The sequence below is a fragment of the Gallinula chloropus genome (genome assembly GCF_964237585.1).
Source record: "Gallinula chloropus genome assembly, chromosome: 5".
NCBI classification, from domain to species: Eukaryota; Metazoa; Chordata; class Aves; order Gruiformes; family Rallidae; genus Gallinula; species Gallinula chloropus.
This window is the reverse complement of record NC_140090.1, coordinates 38572989-38594772: the sequence shown is the minus strand read 5'-3', so window position 1 is coordinate 38594772 and position 21784 is coordinate 38572989. Positions and strand designations below refer to the sequence as shown.

At 38.4% G+C, this 21784-nt stretch overlaps 1 protein-coding gene across 1 annotated transcript in view; it reads right to left on the bottom strand.

The window, feature by feature from the left end:
• Window positions 1–2556: 2556 nt before the first annotated feature.
• Window positions 2557–21784, bottom strand: part of ITGAV (integrin subunit alpha V) — a gene marked incomplete at its 5' end in the record, with an annotated part of 43631 nt that continues 24403 nt past the window's right edge. The window contains 18 exons of the mRNA XM_084265752.1: window positions 2557–2692; window positions 3025–3147; window positions 4132–4239; window positions 4335–4448; window positions 4622–4735; window positions 7498–7656; window positions 8576–8681; window positions 9361–9441; window positions 10337–10416; window positions 12478–12570; window positions 13745–13892; window positions 14926–14993; window positions 15717–15854; window positions 17152–17306; window positions 18283–18341; window positions 19052–19153; window positions 19895–19940; window positions 20050–20241. Coding sequence (XP_084121878.1) covers window positions 2597–2692; window positions 3025–3147; window positions 4132–4239; window positions 4335–4448; window positions 4622–4735; window positions 7498–7656; window positions 8576–8681; window positions 9361–9441; window positions 10337–10416; window positions 12478–12570; window positions 13745–13892; window positions 14926–14993; window positions 15717–15854; window positions 17152–17306; window positions 18283–18341; window positions 19052–19153; window positions 19895–19940; window positions 20050–20241 — 1982 coding nt within the window. The 3' untranslated portion in view covers window positions 2557–2596. The remainder of the gene's footprint in view (window positions 2693–3024; window positions 3148–4131; window positions 4240–4334; window positions 4449–4621; window positions 4736–7497; window positions 7657–8575; window positions 8682–9360; window positions 9442–10336; window positions 10417–12477; window positions 12571–13744; window positions 13893–14925; window positions 14994–15716; window positions 15855–17151; window positions 17307–18282; window positions 18342–19051; window positions 19154–19894; window positions 19941–20049; window positions 20242–21784) is intronic.

The following is a 21784-nucleotide window of genomic DNA, read 5'->3' as shown; positions in this document are numbered from 1 at the left end:
AATAATCATAAAAAACAGAGTTTCCAGTTGCCACAGCAAAATTGGGATGCAGTTAACACTACCATTAACAATGCTACTGTATCCCTTCCATGTAAGAGCAAGGGATCTTGATTGTAGGGTGGTTTTGGTTGTTTTTAATTTTCATCTCTATAATGTCTAGACATGCAAGTAGTCTAATAAATTTCAAGTCAACACAGTGTACATGTAATGAAAGCACACATGTAAGAATTAGAGCTATAATCTGTCTGACAGTCTCTTAAGCCTCTTAACCTACTAAGATTAAGACTAGATAAAACCAATCTCCTTGCATATAGATAAGCAGCTGACAATGTGTGAACTGCAAGCCTATATGAGTAAATGAAATCGTGTTGTATAAAAGCCACGTTTTGAGGCCAGGATCAATGCCCGACTCCTGATTCTTTACTATATTATTAGTAACCATACTAGAGGTATAGACAAAGATAAAGCCTCGGCAACACTGAGGAACTTGAAAATTCAGAGAATGCAGTATCATGTTCTTGCCCTCTCATATAAGCTAGTTCTATCTAAACAAATAGTCTAAAACTAAAATACGTAAATGGATAAATATGCAAGCTGATATCCGTTATACATACTGGCCCCACAGACTTTGTGGACTATGACTCCAATGCCATTGTGGTTCAGCAAGTAAAAATAGACTTAAAGCCATTTATGGACTTCAAATGTCAGAAAGGATGCAGAAATGAGAGTTGAATCACTTCTTTCAGGTAATTCCAGGTTTCACAGGTATCACAGTGTGTACAGGGGAGATGCAGCTTTGAACAAAACCCCCAGGATATAAATCCAAACCAGAGTTCCTTGTCCTTTCAATAGCTTGCCTACATAGACATCTCACTGGTGTAATTACCGTGTAAGTCTGTCTGTATGTGGCTGCATACATGGAGATGGTGTTATTAATTCCTTTTTGGAACAAAAAAATAAACCAAGTCTCATATAATGCATCTTTGTAATGGCTGAAATATATCTACACTCTTAGAAGCTATACAACACAGCTACATGTGCTTGCAAGCCAAACAACCTCCTACTTAGCAGTTACATGTCTACTCAAACGGATCTAGACAGTGTTCTTGTACTGTTCTGTAAATATAAGAACCTTCATTTTACTACAAAATGCAGAGGGAAATAAGGTAAGAATGTTGTAAAACTGTGGCTTTAAGCCACTAAACTTTTGGTATGCTTAAAACTCAACGATGAAACACAGTATTTAGTGTTTTCTCCAGTAACGAAATGTATTCAACACAATGAAATGTCACATGCAACAAAATGGCTTTTGTGCAATGAAAGTTATAGTTAAAGAATGCAAGAAATGCAAGAAGCCAAATCAACCTTCTCTTTTCAAAACCTTTCTCACTGCCAGCTATACTCTGCTTAATTTGACAAGTTCACTGTTCTCTTCAGGCAGGTGGCAAGGCAGGGCTGATTGCAGCTAAAGTACTCATGTCATATACACATTTGGATGGCAGACAATGTAGTTCAAACAGTCCTTATATTACTGCTTCCTGCACTTGGACATGGTCAACCACAGAATGTGGAAATGACAGCTTCCTTAAGTGCATTAAGTCACCTGTCACCAATTATACCCTCCATTGTTTTGCCAGAAATTGAAATTCAACCCATGTAATGTAAAGACTTATCTTCAAACCTTCTGGAGAATCGACTTGTGAACATAAAGACTATAAGTTCTCACACACTTGTCTGTTGGCAGCCACAAGGGGCAACGTGCCCCTGGCAGTACCTAAATGGATTCACACTGCCATAAATTGTGGAAGTCCTGGATCCTGCTCCATGGAAACACAGCAGAGTCTAGATCTCGCCATGAATCTTTTCTGTGGGACCTAATGAAAGCACATCATCCCCAGCTTTTTACTTCTCAGTTCCATTTCCATAGGTTCAATCCCTATACCAAGAGACCTAGGACCTGGAGGAACAGGAAAGGGTTTTTTTCCCCTAGAAGAAAAACCACATGACAGATGACTGAGCAGGAAGGAGCAGAGACATGCAAAAGAGGTATCAAATGTGAATGATTGCACTGAATTATCACTTTAATATTTTTTGAGCAGGTGGAAAATCATCAGTAGAATTAATGGGTCAAAGTATTCTTCAGTTTTGTAAAATAAGCTCTGTTAGGTTAGGGGTATTTTTGCAACTAGCCTTCAGAGCTAGGAAATGAAACGTAGTGTACTCCAACAAAAATAAAAACATGCCATCCAGCAAGTATCTGTGGAAGCTGTTGGCTTCAAAAGCAAACACGGAATCTGTAAAGTCCATCCGTGAATCAAAAAAAGATGATGTCTCCTACATCCCAATAAGCAAAATCAAAACACAACATAATAGGTGCAGACACACAAATCAGTGCAGATGCATTAGTCACACAAGAGAACTCAATTAATACAAAAAGGAAGATTTAAATATATGGCTCTGATCTTGTACACGCTGGTACCTTCTGAGACCAGAAGCTCTTGCAGACATGAGTGTTTTTTCCTTAAGGGGAAAGTCAGAATTTGTAACCAAGATGTAGGCATTTTCAAATTCCAGAATGTCTTAGATAAAGCTCTGCTTAAGCTTCTGATGTTCCTTCCCCATTCTCATGTGGTTGCAGTTGTTCTCTTTCTTGTTCTTCCTGAGGTGGTCTCACACGTTTGAAAAAGCCCATCTGTGAGTCAGAGAATAAAGAAATTGCACTGATTTTCAAGATAAGCACATAGTTTCTCTTTCCTTCTTGATCATATCTTAACTCACTAGTTATTTCAATTTTTTCCTTCCTACCTGTTACCTTATACTATTGGCTTGGGAGGCCAAAAATATCAGCTCAAAAATTAAACCAAGTCATTCAGCACAACCTCAAACATACTTAATTCTACAGCAAAGCTGAAAAGTTTCAGTTATCCAAAAACTTAACTGATGCAGGGGAACAAGGTATTTCTGCAAACAATGTATCATTAGTGGGATAAAACAATAATACAAAGACCCAAATAAAATACTTACCCTGTACATAACAAACACTAGAACAGCCAAGAGCAATAATCCTGCTAGGACAGCCAAAATTATAACCCACACTGGCACAGGCATAGGCTGTGGTTGAATGCCCCATGTAATATTTGTAGTAACCTAATAGAAAAACACAATAAATCACACTTTGCACAGGACTGACATGCCAAGCTCATTTGTGCAGCTTAAGTATTTATATCTTTATTCTATATTGTTTAAAATAATGTTTATCCAGCATAATTTGCCTTTTCTCTGCAACATAAACAGCTATAAAGCAATAGCGACACATAAAGGTTTCGCTGACCTAAATCTATTCGGATTTGGGTTTGGGGTTGTTTGCTTGGTTTGGGGTTGTTTGGTGGTTGGTTTTTTTTTTTTTTCTCCTTTAATCAGTGATACCACAGCAACACATATTTTGCAATGTCTGATTATTTTCAGTAAAGCTATAGGAATGTGGAAATATAAAGCAATTAGAGAACAATAATTTAGGGACTTTCCTTTTTTTTTTTTAAAGGCAGTTCTTCTTTGAAACAAAAATATCAAGCCCACAGGGTGTTGTAGAGCAAACCAAGTTAATATGTGTTAAAAACCATATTCAAAAATAAATCATAATCCTTTTGAACCTTTTCTTAGGATATTTTTAATGCTATAGTACCTTCCGAAGTTTTTTAAACTAAAAGCCCAAATAAATGGTCTACACCTTCCTTTCCATTTGCAGCCTGTCTCCCTTCTCTTTGGAACCCTCTAAGACACAGATGCTCTTTTTGTTCCACAATGACCTAGTATTTCATTCAATACAATAAAGGTCTATTATTCAATCCCTAAGTGCTACTACAATAGAAGAGAAATCTGAAGTAAATTATTTCTCTAATAGTGGCATTAAAATTTTTTTTCTTTTTCAGCAAAGTGTTTAAATGCACAAGTATTGCTCATTCTAGGTTTAGGACAAACATTTTTGTTTCACTCATGTCAGTGAAATTAATATATGAATCAAACAGTTGATAATATCACAATTATACAGATCCATAAGAATTTAAGCATTGCTTCTGTATTCGTTTTGAGGTAATTATGTATGGTAGCTCAAGCTGGATATAAATGACTTACTACTGTAGAATTGTGGATATCTTCAAAGGAAAGGTTCTTGTAAGGGAACTCTATAACACTGAAAGAAGCAGACGATTTGAGAGAGTAGGAGTGATTCTGATTCTCTTTCTGTGTAGGAAATGAAAAAATTAGTATTGCACAGGCATACAAAAAAAATCACTTTTTATATTTCAGAAGCAAAGACAGAATATTCAGTCACTCACATTCATGAAAGTTTGGGTCCAAAGGCGTGATTTTAAATATAATATTGCACTCTTCCCTCTTTCCAGGTGGCCAACTTGACAGACTATCTTTAAACAATCAGCAGTTCCACAGCCCTGCATACAGGAATAGGGAGGATATTCCAAAACCAAAAATACTTAGAAAAATATTCATCAGTGGAGTTACTTTACTCATAATACATACTTCATTGTCCTTTATCCCTGGCAAAGCTTCATAAACTATTCAAGTATATTATTATGCAATCAACATATCAATGCCACAAGCTTACCAAAGTCTGCACGTCTCCTTCAATAGCAGATAAATCCCTTCGACTGATACGATGGTCATGATTATCTTCCCTGCTAAATGTTTCATTCTTATCATCCTCTTTAGAAGTAGAAATCTAGGACACACCAAGGAACCCCAAATAAGAAGTAATTCTTACATTTAGGTATTTTCAATCTTCTAAGGCAAGAAAATCTGTAACAGATCAGGCTTCTTTCCTTCCTACCCTAGCTATTCCTCAGAACCTGGTTTTATCTACATCCGTAACTGAAGTTTTACTCACACCTTTTCTGTATCACTGATGCAAATTTCTAATAAGGTCAAACACAGAGCCTTGAGTATTTCAGTTCAATGCAAAACTCATTTATAGATAAACCCTACTCTTAGATTGCAATAAACAATTCAATTTTGCAAATCTTTTTCTTCAATATATCAGTTTCAACTCTGAAAAAACAGCACTAGTATGGTACTGATGTAGCACACGCATGTGCATGCATGTAAGAAATCTTTAAGGGGGAGTTTGAAAAAGCAGAAAGGAAGTTTGATTATTTCAGTAATCCCTTAAAAATTCACAATGTAAAACTGCAAATTTCCATATGGGAATACGTAGAGCTGGCAGATGGGCTGGCCAAACCCCTTTCCATCATCTACCAGAAATCCTGGCAGACTAGGGAAGTTCCACTCGACTGGAGGCTGGCAGATGTGACACCCATATATGAGAATAGCTCGAAGAAGGATCTGGGTAACTACAGGCCTGTCAGCCTGACCTCAGTCCCGGAGAAGATCATGGAGAGGGTCATCTTGGGAGCTATCATGCAGCACATGCATGATGGCCAGGGGATCAGGCCTAGTCAACATGGGTTTACAAAAGGTAGAGCCTATCAAACTAACCTGATCACTTTCTGTGAAAAGGTGACCCATTTAATGGACAAGGGGAAGGCTGTGGATGTGGTCTACCTGGACTTCAGTAAAGCCTTTAACACGGTTTCTCACAGCATTCTGACTGAGAAACTGGCTGCCACTGGCCTTGACAGGCAGACCCTCAGCTGGGTTAAATACTGGCTGGATGGATGGGCCCAAAGGGTGGTGGTGAATGGAACCAAATCCAGCTGGAGGCCAGTCACAAGTGGCATCCCCCAGGGCTCAGTCCTGGGTCCAGTCTTATTCAACATCTTTATCAGTGACCTCGATGAAGGGATTGAATGCTCCCTCAGTAAGTTTGCAGATGACACTAAGATAGGAGGAAGTGTTGATCTGCCTGAGGGTAGGGAGGCTCTTCAGAGGGTCTGAACAGACTAGACCAATGGGCTGAGACCAACGGGATGAAGTTTAACAAGGCCAAGTGTAGAGTGCTGCACGTGGGCCATAACAACCCCATGCAGCGCTACAGGCTTGGGGGACACTGGCTGGAGAGCTGTCAGGAAGAGAAGGACCTGTGGGTGTTGGTTGACACCAGGCTGAACATGAGCCAGCAGTGTGCCCGGGCAGCCAAGAAGGCCAATGGCATCTTGGCTTGTATCAAAAACAGTGTGGCCAGTAGGTTTAGGGAGGTAATTGTGCCCCTGTCCTCAGCATTGGTGAGGCCACGCCTTGAGTACTGTGTGCAGTTCTGGACTCCCCACAAGGAGGACATTGAGGTCCTTGAGCAAGTGCAGAGAAGGGCAACCAGGCTGGTGAAGGGGCTGGAGGGAAAATCCTATGAGGAGCGGCTGAGGGATCTGGGGCTGTTTAGCCTGGAGAAGAGGAGGCTGAGGGGAGACCTTATCACCACCTACAGCTACCTGAAGGGAGGTTGTAGAGAGGTGGGCAATGGTCTCTTCAGCCAGGTGACAGGAGATAGAACAAGGGGAAATGGCATGAAGCTGTGCCAGGGCAGGTTTAGATTGGATATTCGAAGAAAAATTTTTTACTGAAAGTCTTGTCAGGGCCTGGAACAGGCTGCCCAGGGAGGTGGTTGAGTCACCTTCCCTGGATGCGTTCAAAAAAAGGGTTGATGATGTACTTAGGGATATGGTTTAGCATAGGATGGGAATGGTTGGACTTGATGATCTTCAAAGGTCTCTTCCAACTTTGTGATTCCATGATCCTACTTGTTTTCCACATAAATTTATATGTGGAAACTTACGAAAGAGTTGTAAAAATTACATTATTAGAAATGGTACAGCAAAAGCACAGGGAATTTGCATTTTATGTTCACTAGAGTTGCTTTGATTATCAAAGATATGCAGGTATGCTTTTCTGCTCTATACATTGATTATCTTCACTTAGTATTTTTATGCACATTTGCCTAAATTCTTCTGTAGAACTAATAACTGTTTTTTACTTGTCATTCTAAATTGTTTTAGAATTCAGCCCTCTCCTCTCCAACTTGCTGCTTTTGATTTGGTGTTTCTTCATCTAGCCCAGCTTTGGAAAAAGGAGTTTTTTCTGCTGTGTTTTGTGATAGTAACAGCAAACATTTTAAGCCCCACATGAACACCCCTGTTGGCCCTTGTAGCATTTGGATGAGGGCCTAAATAAGCTACTAATAGAAAAATTATTACCATTTTCTACCAAGAACTAAAGCCCCCAAAAACCTACATAAGAGCACATTCAATATTATTCCATTGCTTTGGACTCATACAGTACAACCTTCAAAAAAGAGAGACACAGCAACAAACAAAGAAGAAACAAGAAATTTACCTTTGGGCTGACAGTCTATTGCTCACTTTTTATTTCACCTGCTATATATATTGACAAGTACTATCAAACACTGCTGTCTTATTCCTCAGCAACAGATGAAAACTCAGTGTTAGATTCTGAGGGATCTGGGTATTTTGTGTGTTTCCAACACAAACACACTTCATTCCACTCAAGCAAAAACATAAGCATCCCACTTACCTTAATTTTCAATGGATTGATTTCCATATCAGAAGTGCAGTTCATGGGACCATCAATTTCATACTGAACAATATACAACAGTGTGTAGTTTTTATATTTGTAAGGCCACTGAAGAGTCATCATCACCTTGCTGAATGCACTTGGACCATTGTTTCTCAGCTGGTTATGAAAGTAAATTTAATAGATGTAAAAAAACCCGACCAGAAAACAAGAGAGCCACCTTCTTTGTGCACGTAGTTTTGTTTTATGTTTGAGCCAGAAATTACACTTCCACTACCCCTAGTATCTATGCCAGTAGCATCAATAACTTCACCTATAAATGGTAGCTAGACCTCAGTCCCCCCAACCAGCAAAGCTCAATTACTTACACAATTTGATAAAAATTACTTCAAAGAAAAGCTACATGGCATTAGTTTCTTTGCCCTGAAGAAATTCAGTTTCCTTGGAAAATAAAAGGTATTTCTGGTAGGGTATTGTATGAATTACAGCTACTACACATATCTCAGCCAAGACACTCTGAGCACAGATACATACATCTGTAAAAGTTTCTTTAGATAAATGTTCTCTTAAGGTCTAGGAAAAATTTCAATTATTCCTATTTATACAGTGCTCTCAGCAAGCTTTGTTTTATTAAATGATCTAGATTACAATTGCGATTGTTCTTTTAATGAAATTTTGAACACTTAAAACTTTTCAGGACAAAAGACTTGACAATGATTCAAAACAGTTGGAATACAAATGAGGAAACTAAATAATTTACAGCCATGAGTCATTTTCTCAGCTCAAGTTACTTAATGTTTTATTTTTTAGTCCTTAGAAATCTAGATAACACGTGAAATGATGTAAAAAATAAGCCTTTCAATCTGGCCACTCCTCTTAAATAATTACAGGCATTCCAACCCTTTTTGCAGACACCAATTATTGACCCACCATAAATTTTTTTTAAAAGTCTTTGTTTCCATGGAAGAACAAAAAGAAGAAAAAGTATTTATGATTTACTCCAGAAAGAACCTACACCAAAGTCTTTCTTTTAATTTAGCACAGCATTGTGTAACTGAAGTTAGTAGTAAGTGCATACCTCATAGATATGCTGAACTAGAGGCCCAATATCATCCTCTGTTTCTGGATTGTCCTTTGGCTGCCAATTTGCAATAGGAAGGAATATGTGATCAGGAGACGACACGCTAAACAGTGGGACAAACAAGCAATTATTGTTAAGTATGAAACAATAAATGCAATTCTCAAGAACATCTCCAGAAATAAAAAAAAGAAAAAAAAAATCACACAATTTTATTTAATCTTCAATTTTTCACCTTCTGTATATAAAGCCAGAAAGAACCGAGGTTGAGTGGCTCGTATCTTAAATACTCCGTTTCTTCTCTACATGAAAAGACAAGCCTTGTATTTAGAAATATTTTTTCTCCCCAATCCTAAACTTCAGATTCATCCTACATCTAGTAAAGCATTAATAGATTTAAAGTACATCTCATCCAAAAACCACTAAGTGTGAAATAATTAGATAAACTGAGAGACTTACTGCTACAGTTATAATATAGCATGCACTGAAAACAGTGAAACTAGCAATAATGCTTTTCAGTTGTGCCTACCTCTCACATAGTAACAAAGTTAGATCACAATAACAAAGGCTGTGGATATTTTTAAAAGTGACCACTCAGGAGACTGAGTTCACTGGCAAAGCAAGGCATCACACTATTAATAATGTGCTTATTTATGATTAAAAACTCATTAACGCTTCCCAAAAAAACTTATGTGGACTGGAAAGAACATTCATTAAATTATAAAGAAGCAAACATGCAAAGCTCACTTGAGCATTTTAATAAATGTCTTTCTATCTATGCTTACCCTCTAATTTCAACAGCTGCTGAAATGGCAAGGTCAGCTTGATAGAATGACACAGGACTTACGTTGTCATACAGGTTGGAACTGCAGAGATAATAGAGGTGAATGTTTTAATTTAAGTACTTCGCAGAAAAAAAGAAAAACTTAAAAGAATTGTATGTAAGATCATTACATCACTCCTGACCTGTGATTACCACATCTAATTGCATCACTGTTTTTGCTTTCATAAGTCATGTAAATAAATTTTTTCCATAAAAGGCATAAAATGTTACAGGAATGTCTCATCAGAGAAGCAGAATGGCTTAAGCAACCTAACTTTTTCCTGTTGAAAGTTTATTAGTGACTGTGGTTAGCCTAAGGAAGATGAAGCAACCCAGAGAAGATCACTTTCTGCAAATAAGAAACAAGTCACACGCTACTGGGACAGCTTAATAGCTGATGGAAGAGAGAGAAAAAGTTGAACAGACAGCAATGTGACATCAAAGAGATCGTTAATGCTGCCAAGTTCTTTGAACAGTATGGCAAGTTGCTATATCATTAAAATAGAACGGCAGGTTTAAACTTATTTAACGCTTGCAGATGAAAAATACATATGTGGATAAGAATAATTCATACACTACATAAAAAAATTCAACACTTCCATAGACTGTACTGGGTAAAGTGATGCCTACTGAACACACCTCCAAATCTTAAATATAATCTCCAGTTAGGTATACAGTCATAATAATTTCTTTAATATTTCCCTTGTGCAACAGCCTATCTACAGGCTGTAACCAGAATAAATTGCATTCAAACAGAAAACTGTTTTGTCACATTTCATCCTCTATTTTTGAAAACATAATTCATTCAGTCCAGGTTTTTATTTTTATAAGTCAAAGACCAGAGAATTAGTCCAGAGTGAAACTAACTGCTTAGTTCACAGACTATTCACTTTGCACGTTATCTACCACGTGAGGTGCATGCTCATAGATTTCCATACCTTCGGATTTGCAAGTGAAACTTCACAGAGGTATCCATTTCAGACTGCTGATGCACACTGAAACGCAGGCCAGCTAACAGCTTTAGAAAAGAAAATAACCATGGTTCAGTGGAAGCACAATAAAAGAAAAATAATATCTGATAAGAGCTTCTTAATGATATTATACAACAACAAAAAAGGTTGAAGCACACAGCCATGAAGAGAACAGAGACATAGCAAATAAAAAGCATCCAGAAATCAATCTGTAGATTTCAGCCAGTGCATCACTGCCACAAACCAAAATTGGAAGGTTCACACCATCCTCACCCCCCATTACCTCAGCTATATTACACATAACTGAGTATCCCTTAGACATCACAAACAGTAGTGAACATGGCACACTTGACTGGACTTAAAACTCATTTCCCAATGTTTGTTCTAAGTATGCTTCAGCTTGATATACTTTGAAAGACTTTGGAAATCACATTTATTAGTTTATACAACAAGCCCCTTGGTAGAAAAGTATCAAAATGTTTATAATGGCTGCTGATTTTAACTTTATTTACTCTGAAAAGTAAGACTTATTTATTATATTGTGTCATCTTAATATCTGCCAGGGCCCACTAACTTCACAGAACCAAGCAAGAGAGAAGCACTATTAGGTTTCCACTAAAAGGAAGACGTTATGAGCTAACTCTTTATTATACACTAAAAAAACCCACCTAGGAGATAAATCTAAAGACAAACCTGTAAGGCACCAGCGTTCATTATTTCTTACTGTTTAATGAACTATTCCTTTTCAGGTGAATCAAACTCATGAACATTCCTTGTAACTTTTCATTTTGTTGAAAAGTTAGTTCATAGAATCATGGAATCACAAGGTTGGAAGAGACCTTTGAAGATCATCAAGTCCAACCATTCCCATCCTATGCTAAACCATATCCCTAAGTACCTCATCAACCATTTTTTTGAACGCATCCAGGGAAGGTGACTCAACCACCTCCCTGGGCAGCCTGTTCCAGGCCCTGACAAGACTTTCAGTAAAAAATTTTTCTTCGAATATCCAATCTAAACCTGCCCTGGCACAGCTTCATGCCATTTCCCCTTGTTCTATCTCCTGTCACATGGCTGAAGAGACCATTGCCCACCTCACTACAACCTCCCTTAGGTAGCTGTAGGGGGTGATAAGGTCTCCCCTCAGCCTCCTCTTCTCCAGGCTAAACAGCCCCAGATCCCTCAGCCGCTCCTCATAGGATTTTCCCTCCAGCCCCTTCGCCAGCCTGGTTGCCCTTCTCTGCACTTGCTCAAGGATCTCAATGTCCTCCTTGTGGGGAGTCCAGAACTGCACACAGTACTCAAGGCGTGGCCTCATCAATGCCGAGGACAGGGGCACAATTACCTCCCTAAACCTACTGGCCACACTGTTTTTGATACAAGCCAAGATGCCATTGGCCTTCTTGGCTGCCCGGGCACACTGCTGGCTCATGTTCAGCCTGCAGCCAACCAACACCCACAGGTCCTTCTCTTCCTGACAGCTCTCCAGCCAGTCTCCCCCAGGCCTGTAGCACTGCATGGGGTTGTTATGGCCCACGTGCAGCACTCTACACTTGGCCTTGTTAAACTTCATCCCGTTGGTCTCAGCCCATCGGTCCAGTCTGTTCAGATCCCTCTGAAGAGCCTCCCTACCCTCAGGCAGATCACCACTTCCTCCTAGTTTAGTGTCATCTGCAAACTTACTGAGGGAGCATTCAATCCCTTCATCAAGGTCACTGATAAAGATGTTGAACAAGACTGGACCCAGGACTGAGCCCCGGGGGACGCCACTTCTGACCGGCTTCCAGCTGGATTTGGTTCAATTCACCACCACCCTTTGGGCCCGTCCATCCAGCCAGTTTGTAACCCAGCTGAGGGTCCACCTGTCAAGGCCAGTGGCAGCCAGTTTCTCAGTCAGAATGCTGTGAGAAACGGTGTCAAAGGTTTTACTTAAGTCCACGTAGACTACATCCATGATAATAGCTTTCAACCAAACACATGGGCAGCTAAACATCATCTAGATTTGATCTTAAATTCCTGAAAGTAAGCGTCCTATCCAAACACTACTGTGATTAAAATACCACTGCACCCCTTTTCCGCTGCCCGGCACCTGCAGGGCCAAACCTTACCTTAGTTCCTGCTTTCATGGGATTTCCCAGGTCACAAACTACCATGCGAGTTTGATTCTCTGTTTTAAAAGCACATGACAGTCTTGCTAAAGCCTGTAATAAACCAGAAAGAGATACTGAAGAAAGTCATTCTTGACATCTGGCCACCTGTATGAAAGTATGGAGAAGAGTTCCAGGTGTGCTGCATAAATGATAATCCAACTTCTCAGTTCCAACATAGTCAAGCACCACAATTAAATAAAATCTCAGTATGAAAATCTCCATTGAGACCAATATTTTTGATACAAGACAGATGCTCTAGCTGAGGGTCTAAGAGACATTCAATACTTTTATACTGTGTAGCACTGGTGATTTTTTTTGCAACCAAATTTCTCCACCTGGTTGTTCAAAGCCTTTGTGAAGTAACTTTGGCATCCGGACAACAGCTAAAACTCTCCATAGGAAAATAAAAGTTGGAAGGCAGAACAACACTAACACTTATGAGCTTATTTATAAAAAGGTCTTATAGAAGCTATCAGATTTTGAATAAAGTCACATCACCAGGTTCTAGAATAGCAGAGGCAAACTGGAGGAGCAAACCAAGGAACAGTCCAACATATATGATGGATACAGTATCCAAATTGGAATCCTTTGACATAGGGGCAAAATAGTTTTCCTCTTCACGCTCTGCAACTTTCCACATGCATTGTTTGGTCACAGATTATACTGAATGAAAACAAGGATGAAGAAAGTCTTATTTTGCTTTTATGTAACTATGATGGGCTAAACCATACCCACGTATCTTCAAGAAACGGAAGGTATACAGACGTTTTATAACACAGTAGGAGAAATTCAGGAAATAAATGTTAATATACTGCGTAGTCAGGATAACTGACACTGAAGACTTTCTACACACCTAGGTGAAAAAGAATAGTAATACCCAACATCATCACTTTTTGCCTCACTGGTGCCCAGCTCTTTACTTCGCACATAACATGCTTTACAACTTTAAATAAACAAAGGCACCGTTTAAATGAAGACTTGCAGCAGATGAACCCTGTGTCGAGCTCCATCACACAAATGATTCACCATTGTTGCTAGTAGCAGGCTCTTAACCTGGAAACAGCCAGCCAGGGGTTTATAGGCTTTGGGATTATAAGAGCCTAGTGATTTGTTTCCAGTGTTTTAAGATTAAAGCATAAAAAACACCACTGATGGACCCTCTCCCACAGACTTCCAGAGCAGCACCTGAAACAGCATTTCTCAGAGAAGGTAGTTGGAATTTTACCTCATTGTTACGAACAACACCAATGAAATCTGCTTGGGGCGGAACGATGACAAAGAGTTCTGCTTCATAGGCTCCTTCCCCTTGATTCTGTGCATTGACAATTAGTGTCAAGGGATTGTCATCACCAATGTAGATCTGCTTCTGATCACTACAAAACACAGTTGTAAGAATGAGCTCCGCATTCAGCTTTTGAAGCATGCTGAACTTACAGGAACAACAAACCTTTTGAAATTGTGCTAAGAGAAGTCTCGAGGCAATACCTATGCTTCAGGAATAACAGAGAGCCCTACACTATATTTAGAACAGAAACGTGTCCAAGTTGAACAAGCATGGCATGTGGTTTTGTAAAAGTCTTTTTAATAAAATTAACAGTAAAGCACAAACCCACTGAAACCTTCAACTAAAAGAATTACAAGCCGGTAACTCACTGTACATTTTGAATTACACATCTACTTAGCAGAGTTACAAGCATACAGTGATGATAAAACTTGATAAAAGGCTCAACTACAGGATACAGCCAAGACCTCTGTAACACACTTGTCCCAGTTACAAAAAGAACATCTAGAACATCTTTCCAAACAGCACATCTCACCAACTACACAGAAACCTAACTTCACCCGCACTGATGTAAAATTTTTCTGAAACATCTGCATGAATTAGCACACTAGTAAACTGTACTACCTATGTTCACGTGCTATAGCTCTGTACTGAAGTCATAAAAAAAATAGTTACATTTACGAGGAGTGATAATACACCAAGAATGGCTTTTGGGCATACAAAGCACAAGAAAGCCCTAGCTCACGAACGAAGTACAAATTAAAACTGGTTTCATTTTTCCAGGTTTAATAAAAGGTATTAGCATTATCAACAATTTTTTTCATGCCGGTGACACAGCCCTTCTCCACTTAGCAAATACACAAAGAAATACTGCGTACTTAGAGCAGGTGCTGGACTGGGAGGGACAGTGTTTGCTCTGACTGTATGACATGCTGAAGACAGCAGGTTACAAAGCAGAACATGGGTTTCCCTTAAAACAAATAAGCACGAGTTCAGATTGTATATATTGTAAAGCCTTATTTCAACACATCCTTTGAACAAAAAAAAGTACTAGAAGCTCTTCAAGGTTAGAATTCAAGTAAGAAAGTTCCTTTTTGCTGTAGTACTTTTTAAAAAGTATTTACCTTTCCACTGAAACCTCCAGCTTGGGTTTGCAGATGTTATCTTCACCACAATCCAGCAGAATGTGTGCCTATGCAAAAATCAAACGGGCATTGGTTTATTAATTCCTCCATCTGTTCTCACATAAATTTCCAATAATACTGTTTCACCACCACATCAAACGATTTTATGAGAGCTGGCTATAACATATCTTAGTCTCATTAGTCTCAGAAAAAACAAATAAGTTTTTTTTTTAATATGGAGCGCACTGTGCCTCAAACTGCCACACTGCAATTCTAGGACTGACACTTACACATCTTAATCCTCCTTCTAAACTATGAATAATCTATACATCTTGAGCTGCATCTCCACTATTCTCTAAAACACTTGCAAAATTTTGTATAAAGGACAGAAACAGAAAAAGTGTTTACCACCTTACAAGCACTATAGGGATAAACATAATATACGTGGAACAGCATAATATAAGCAATAGGTGAAACACTCCAATCCTTCAAGATTAACAGTTTCAGTGCTACTCTAGCTGTTTCTCTCCAGAAGTTATTAGTATGTGTGAAAGTTAGCCCAGCACCAAGGAATAACACATCAAAAAGAAGTCTGACAGAGTGAATAGAAGCAGCAAAGACAACCACACAAAATCCATAAATATTTCCATAAGTCACATACTAAAACCTAGATGTATATTTTTGTATCCTGTATTTTCAGAAGTACTAAGATTAACACAATTATTGGATAAGTATTGAAAGCTGAAAGCATGTTCCGGGTTATTTTAGCACAGGCTACGTAATAAATGTACCTGTCTGCTCATATTAGCAGGAGTGAACTGGTTGAGGATAGGGTGCAATCCTGTTGCATCTGCAGCTGTTCTGTAATCCAGACGATATTCCATAAAAATAGTAATGGGAGTTAGTTTGTCTCTGAACTCAGATTCATCCTGAGGAAACCAAATATTTTAATATCCATTAAGGCACATGAAGAAAAGAAACACAAAAAATATGTTTCAAAAGTCTCTATAGGTTTCATCTGGCAGGCTGTTTACCACCACAACTCAGTTCTGAGTTCTACTCTTCCCTGTCAGACAAAATTCAGCATGCTTCCGAGATCCTGATTTGTGATTTTTCCCTCCTAAAATTATTACTTTGCAGTGATTGCCTTTAATATTGTTTATTTCAAATCACTCTGTTCATCAAACATTGAACCTGCCTCACAGAGTACTTAAAATTATTATGTTAACCACAGATTTTAGCAGTGTATGCTTGGCTTTATTGTTCTCATTTCTGAGAACAATGAAAACTAATGAATCTAGAACAGGTCACTGTAAGATCTTACTTAGCTCTTGTAAGATCTTATTATGTAGAAGGTATCTTCTGTGAACACAATAACTTACAGCTTTTAAGTGGTTTTCATCCAAATTATGAAACTTTCATATAGGTTGTGTCATTATGAGAATGTCAGGCAGAAAAATGATGAAGTTTTACTAACACTGAGATCTGGGACTATTTCCATATACATCCCACTCACAAGGCCACTCAAGAAAAGGCATGATCCTCTGCGAATCTCAATCATTACTAGTATTTTTGTTGTCTGGGTTTTGGTTGCAGCTTTTGTTAGGTGGTTGTGGGTTTTTGGGTTTGTGAGGGGAGTAAGTATTGTTTATGTTTGATTTATAAGTACTCGGAGATCAATCCAAGCTGCGTGTCACTCCACTTAGCTTCACTTCCACATCCTTCCTTCAGCCAATGTTTTTTGTCCTGGGTTACACTTTTATCAGCATTGGTGGAGACTTAAACAAAAAGGGTAAGGAAAAGCAAACTCAGTATTTCAACCTTTTCCATCTCCTCTGTTATTTGATGATCTTTGCATTTTAGTTGCAGACCATGTTTTTCTTTATTGTTTTATCTCCAGAGTAGCAACACAACCTCTGCCTATTAACTTCCATGTTGCTTGGAAATTGTAACCAATTTTGTGCCTAGATGACTTGTCCAGGAAGTCTGTAACAAAGTTCAGAATTGATTTTCCAATCCATTTAGTGACCAGGACACCAGTCATTATAACATTCATTAGTCATCCTCTGAGAGCTGTAATAACCCAGGACAGACATATGGTTTTAGTATTCTTAAGTCTATCCACTGGGTAAGAAGTTGCTCCAGCATTTTTTTTTTTTTTTTTAAAGACATTCCCTGTGTTAGGTGTTTAACTGACAATGAACCAAAACATAAATGGCTACTTACCCTCAAAAAGGCATCAAGTTCTTCACAATTCATTTTGCCGCCCTTTGTAATAGTCATGTTCTTCGAATGGCTAGGCTGTTTGCTGTGGAGAAAGAGAGCTCTCCGTATAGCTCCTTTCTGCTTAAGTTTATCCAACAGCAGCTCCACTTGGAAATCTGTCCGATGAAAAGCACTTGGGAGGTTACGGATATTTCATTCAATTAAACACCCAGCACGTTCTCACTAGAAACTGAGCTAAAAACTTATTTCAGTTACAATAAAAAGCTAATACTTGGAACTTTTAAAGCTTCCAGTTCTCTTAATATATGATCCACTACTACATTAGTTCTCAATATAACAACAAACAAGTACTATTATTATTCTACATTAGACATTTTCCCCAAAAAACCTGGAAACATAGAAGAGCACCGATACATTTTTAATTTACGTGATACAACTAGAAGAACAGTAGTAATTTCTAAAAAATTAAAGCAGTTTTGTACAGAATTATTTAACCATATCACTTATTACTTTCCATATTTGATATAGATGATGAAATTTTAAAAATGTTAACAGCTATGTGTATGAATCTTCCCAGATCATACCACCTTTATACATGCCATACAAAAAAAAAAAAAAAAATCAGGAAAAGCTGTTACAATGAGTAGACAAAACCAGATTGCCTGTCATACTACCAAATCACAACTGCAAAACCTATTTGAAACAATCTTTTCTTGATTCTGATCCAGAGAACCTGATGACAAAATCAGTGACATCAGTCAGAAATTTATAATTTCGATAGAAATATGCAAAGTTTCTTGTTTGCCCATGGTTTTCAGGCCTAACAGTGCACATACTTGATTATTCCTCTCAAAGTTTTCTCAACAAGAGCTGGTCTCAGTTTTGTAAAATAGAAAGGACTTGGCAAGACTAGTTACACCAAGTGGTGAAACATGCTTCATGTCCCCTGTATGTTCAAATCCCACTGACCTCAACACAACTTCAGCCAAAAAACTGCTGAAGAAAGCCACACAGATGGTTACTGAACAGGTAGGATTGTACTGTAAAGGGTAGGCAATTGTTTCAGTAATGAAAAGGAACCATAACCAGTGCTGGTGTCTGCACTCAAGTTTTTAAAAAAGCACAACTTACTTAGTGAATTAGGGAGCTTTCCTTTGCCATCAGCTTTTAAGCAGAACTTTACTTTGAAGCTGTTTTGGAGGAAAAAAAAAATTATGTTCACAGACTATTTCTCTCATTTTCTACCAAAATTATTTACTCTTTTTATCAATTCAAAAGGCATTCTCTTTTGAGACTCTAGCTCACTCACAAAAGCTACCTTTTACCCATAGGACAAAAACTATAAGTAAACAGCAGTGCAAAGCTTTGGAGTCTGAAATCAGGCAGGCAGTGTCACCTGTGAAACAGTGTGTTCATTCCTGAAATCAAGTGTGGCTCGCTCACTCTTAAAGCTAGAAGCTGGCATACCGAGTTGAAAAGGAAGTTAACATTAAAAAGGATAAGTGGGTTTGGATAATAGTCCAGGAACAAGAATCGAGAACATTTTGCAGAGCAGACACTTCCCAAGTATATTCCATAGGCACTTAATTTTTCACCAAAAAGGTTAGTTAACGGATAAAAGCACTGCAAAAGCTGTATTAGCTGTTGCTATCTCGAGAAGATCATACTCTACTCAACTGGCAGTCTGCTGGGAGGATGTAATTTAGGAGTAAACCTAATCTGTATTGGCTACAGTGTTGCTCCCCCCACTGTTGTCAAAGGTTCTTATTTTATATTGTCTGCTCTTTAAGAAAAGACTTTGATTGTCTTAATTATCTGTCTAGACCACAGGAACCCTTTCAAAGCTGAAAGCTTATAAAAACATAACACCCACAAAGAAAAACAAAAATACCCTACTTACCAAGAAACCTTTACATCTGACAGCGAGCAGGCTTTGTTTTCTGGGTTTAGAATGGTTGGATTAACTTCCAGGGCAGCATTTACTCTAATAACCGGCCTAGCCCTGCAAAGAAAACATCCTCTTAAACAGCATTCAATACCACATTAAAAAATACTCTCCCCATCAGATTGTGAAAGATATGTACACATGCTTAGACAAAATCTAGTGAGATTACAAGAATAACAGACAATCATTTCTGTGCCCTTTTACTGCCATTGGAGTCAGAATGTGCCCTGTTCCAGAATGAAGTCCTAGCTAGTCCTAGAAAATAAGGTATTTTCCCAAAACAAGCAGGACTGGCTAAGAATATCGGGATTGCAGTCTAATAGCTAGCAACACCCTGAATGTGTGAGAATCCAGAAAACTGCCACTCAAAGCCTTGGATCATTGAACAGTTTGGGATGGAAGTAACCTTAAAGACCATCAAGTTCCAACCCCGCTGCCATGAATGGGGACACTCTCCACTAGACCAGATGGGTCATGTCAAATTAACAAGCCTTGTTCACTGTAACTTCTTGATTGACAACACAACAAACCATAGGTCTAATTGACAACTCCAAGATTGACTAATCTGGATTGAAGACAATTTTTAGTTTCTCTTAGCTATAGATTATTAAGATAAATAATAGACTATAGATGTACTCAGTGAAAAGAGTAGTATAACTTTTTTTACCTCCAGCAGTTTGGAAGGTGGAGTGGCAGAATCTTTCAGACTTCCCTCATCAAGCTCTCTCTTGTAACTCAGAAACGCCTCTGAGTTTTCATTCTGCCTGCACATACGTAAGAGCACAGAGGGATACTTACCTATACAAGACAGCTGTGTCAACACCAAATGCTCCAACAATCAAGTCTAGGAAGACAGGAAAAATAGCGCACATTAATATTTCCTTTTTAATACACTGTTAATTAGAGGGGAGGCTACTATTAAGTTATTTATAGGGTCATTTAGAGCAAAGGACCTGGATATCCATTTCTGTCCACATCTGTGGCTCCTTTGAGTGAGTACCCAAAACTGGGTGGCATAGTGCGAGCGGCCCACTGCCCCTCAAGAATTTGAGATGGGACTGCATTCAAACCATATGCTCTCCCATTGTAGATATAGACAAGCCCTCTCTTGTCCTCTCCGCCGTATGGTGCGGCGACCGCAATATCTGTAAACCAAAAGAACACATATCAGCATTTCCAGATGCAGACTACAACATTTGTGCTTACATCCATCAACAATTTTGGATATTACAGCTTCAATATGTATCAGTAGGGAGGAAACGGAACCAGCATTTAAAATGCTCACTGAAACTTTTTAAATTGTCTGCTGGATATACTGGAAAGTCTAAATGCTTAACAAGAACATGTATCATTGATTTGTACAGGGGAAGGAGTAGTTCTGAACTTCAGTAATTGCCTCACAGCCTGATCGTATGGATTTGAAATGCTTTTGAAAGGCTTAAACACCCAGATTTAGTCATTATTGGCACCAAATCACAAAACGAAGCAGGACTATCTGCCTGGTTCCTTAACACACTCATGTTTTTCCAGAGGGTGGGGCATTTTAATAATTCTGGAATTAAATCAGCCTAAAGCAATGGTAAATATCAAATTCCAATCTATCCTGATCATGGCTATGGCTTGGCAGCATGTTTTATGGGGAACTTTCAGTTAATGCAATTATGCTATTTCTTGAAGCTTAATATATGTGGGAGTACTTATTATCAGTGACTAAGCAACAAAATAATAATTGGAGTCTCTGTAAGGACAGCTTTAGAAAAGTACATATGATGTAAAGTCAACATATTCACAGTCATTTCAAACACCAAACATGAAAATGTTTAAACCCCATGCAGAGTCATTACATTATTCTCCTCTTTCTGTACACTTGAGAAAGTTTCATGAAAAGAATAATGACCCGTAAGTTCACCATTTTGAATTTTTTACTCTTCACAAACTTGATACAAACAGTACAAGTTCCAACCTTGCACCATACTGTGATGGAAAGCATTTTAATTAGCACTTCCAAAATGAAACACAGCAGGATAAACAACTTTAAAAAGGGACAAAATAATGGCAAAGTAGGAAGAATTATTTTCTCACCTACAGTGTATTTCAGATTAAAATAGGATGGAATCAAAACATTTTTTGGATTATATCAAGTGATCAGACTTGATAGCTATCAGCTGTAGCCTTTCCCATGTCTGCTGTCAATAGCTGCCGTGATAACAGCTTCACACTAATTCTGGATGCTATTAGCAACTAAAGGGTCCTTCCAAATCATATTACGACTTTATGATTTCAATAAAAGAGCTGTTAGTGCTACCTGGAAATCTGAAATATTAGCCTATTATAATTTTTGATCTTTCAGAAATCACTTAGTCCTCAAGCAGCACGGAAAAAACCAAAAATGGGTATTTTTTGTAGAACTCTAATTCCTACCACTCTTTCAGAAACATTGGAGCACGACTTGCAAACCAAAACGTTCTCCCTAGGGTTCACGGAGGTCTCCATCCCAAGACTATGGGATCCTTGTCTGTTTTATTGCTCTCCATTCCTAAGTCAAAGTAACTAGCAACCTTGGCAAAGACTTAAGAGTCCACAGCTTCAGTTGTATCAGATTTCTCATGCAAATACTTGCTTCAAGGCACCAAGCTCTTGGTACAGATGGCTGTAGCTGTTATGGGATATTTGCACCACAGTCTTTCT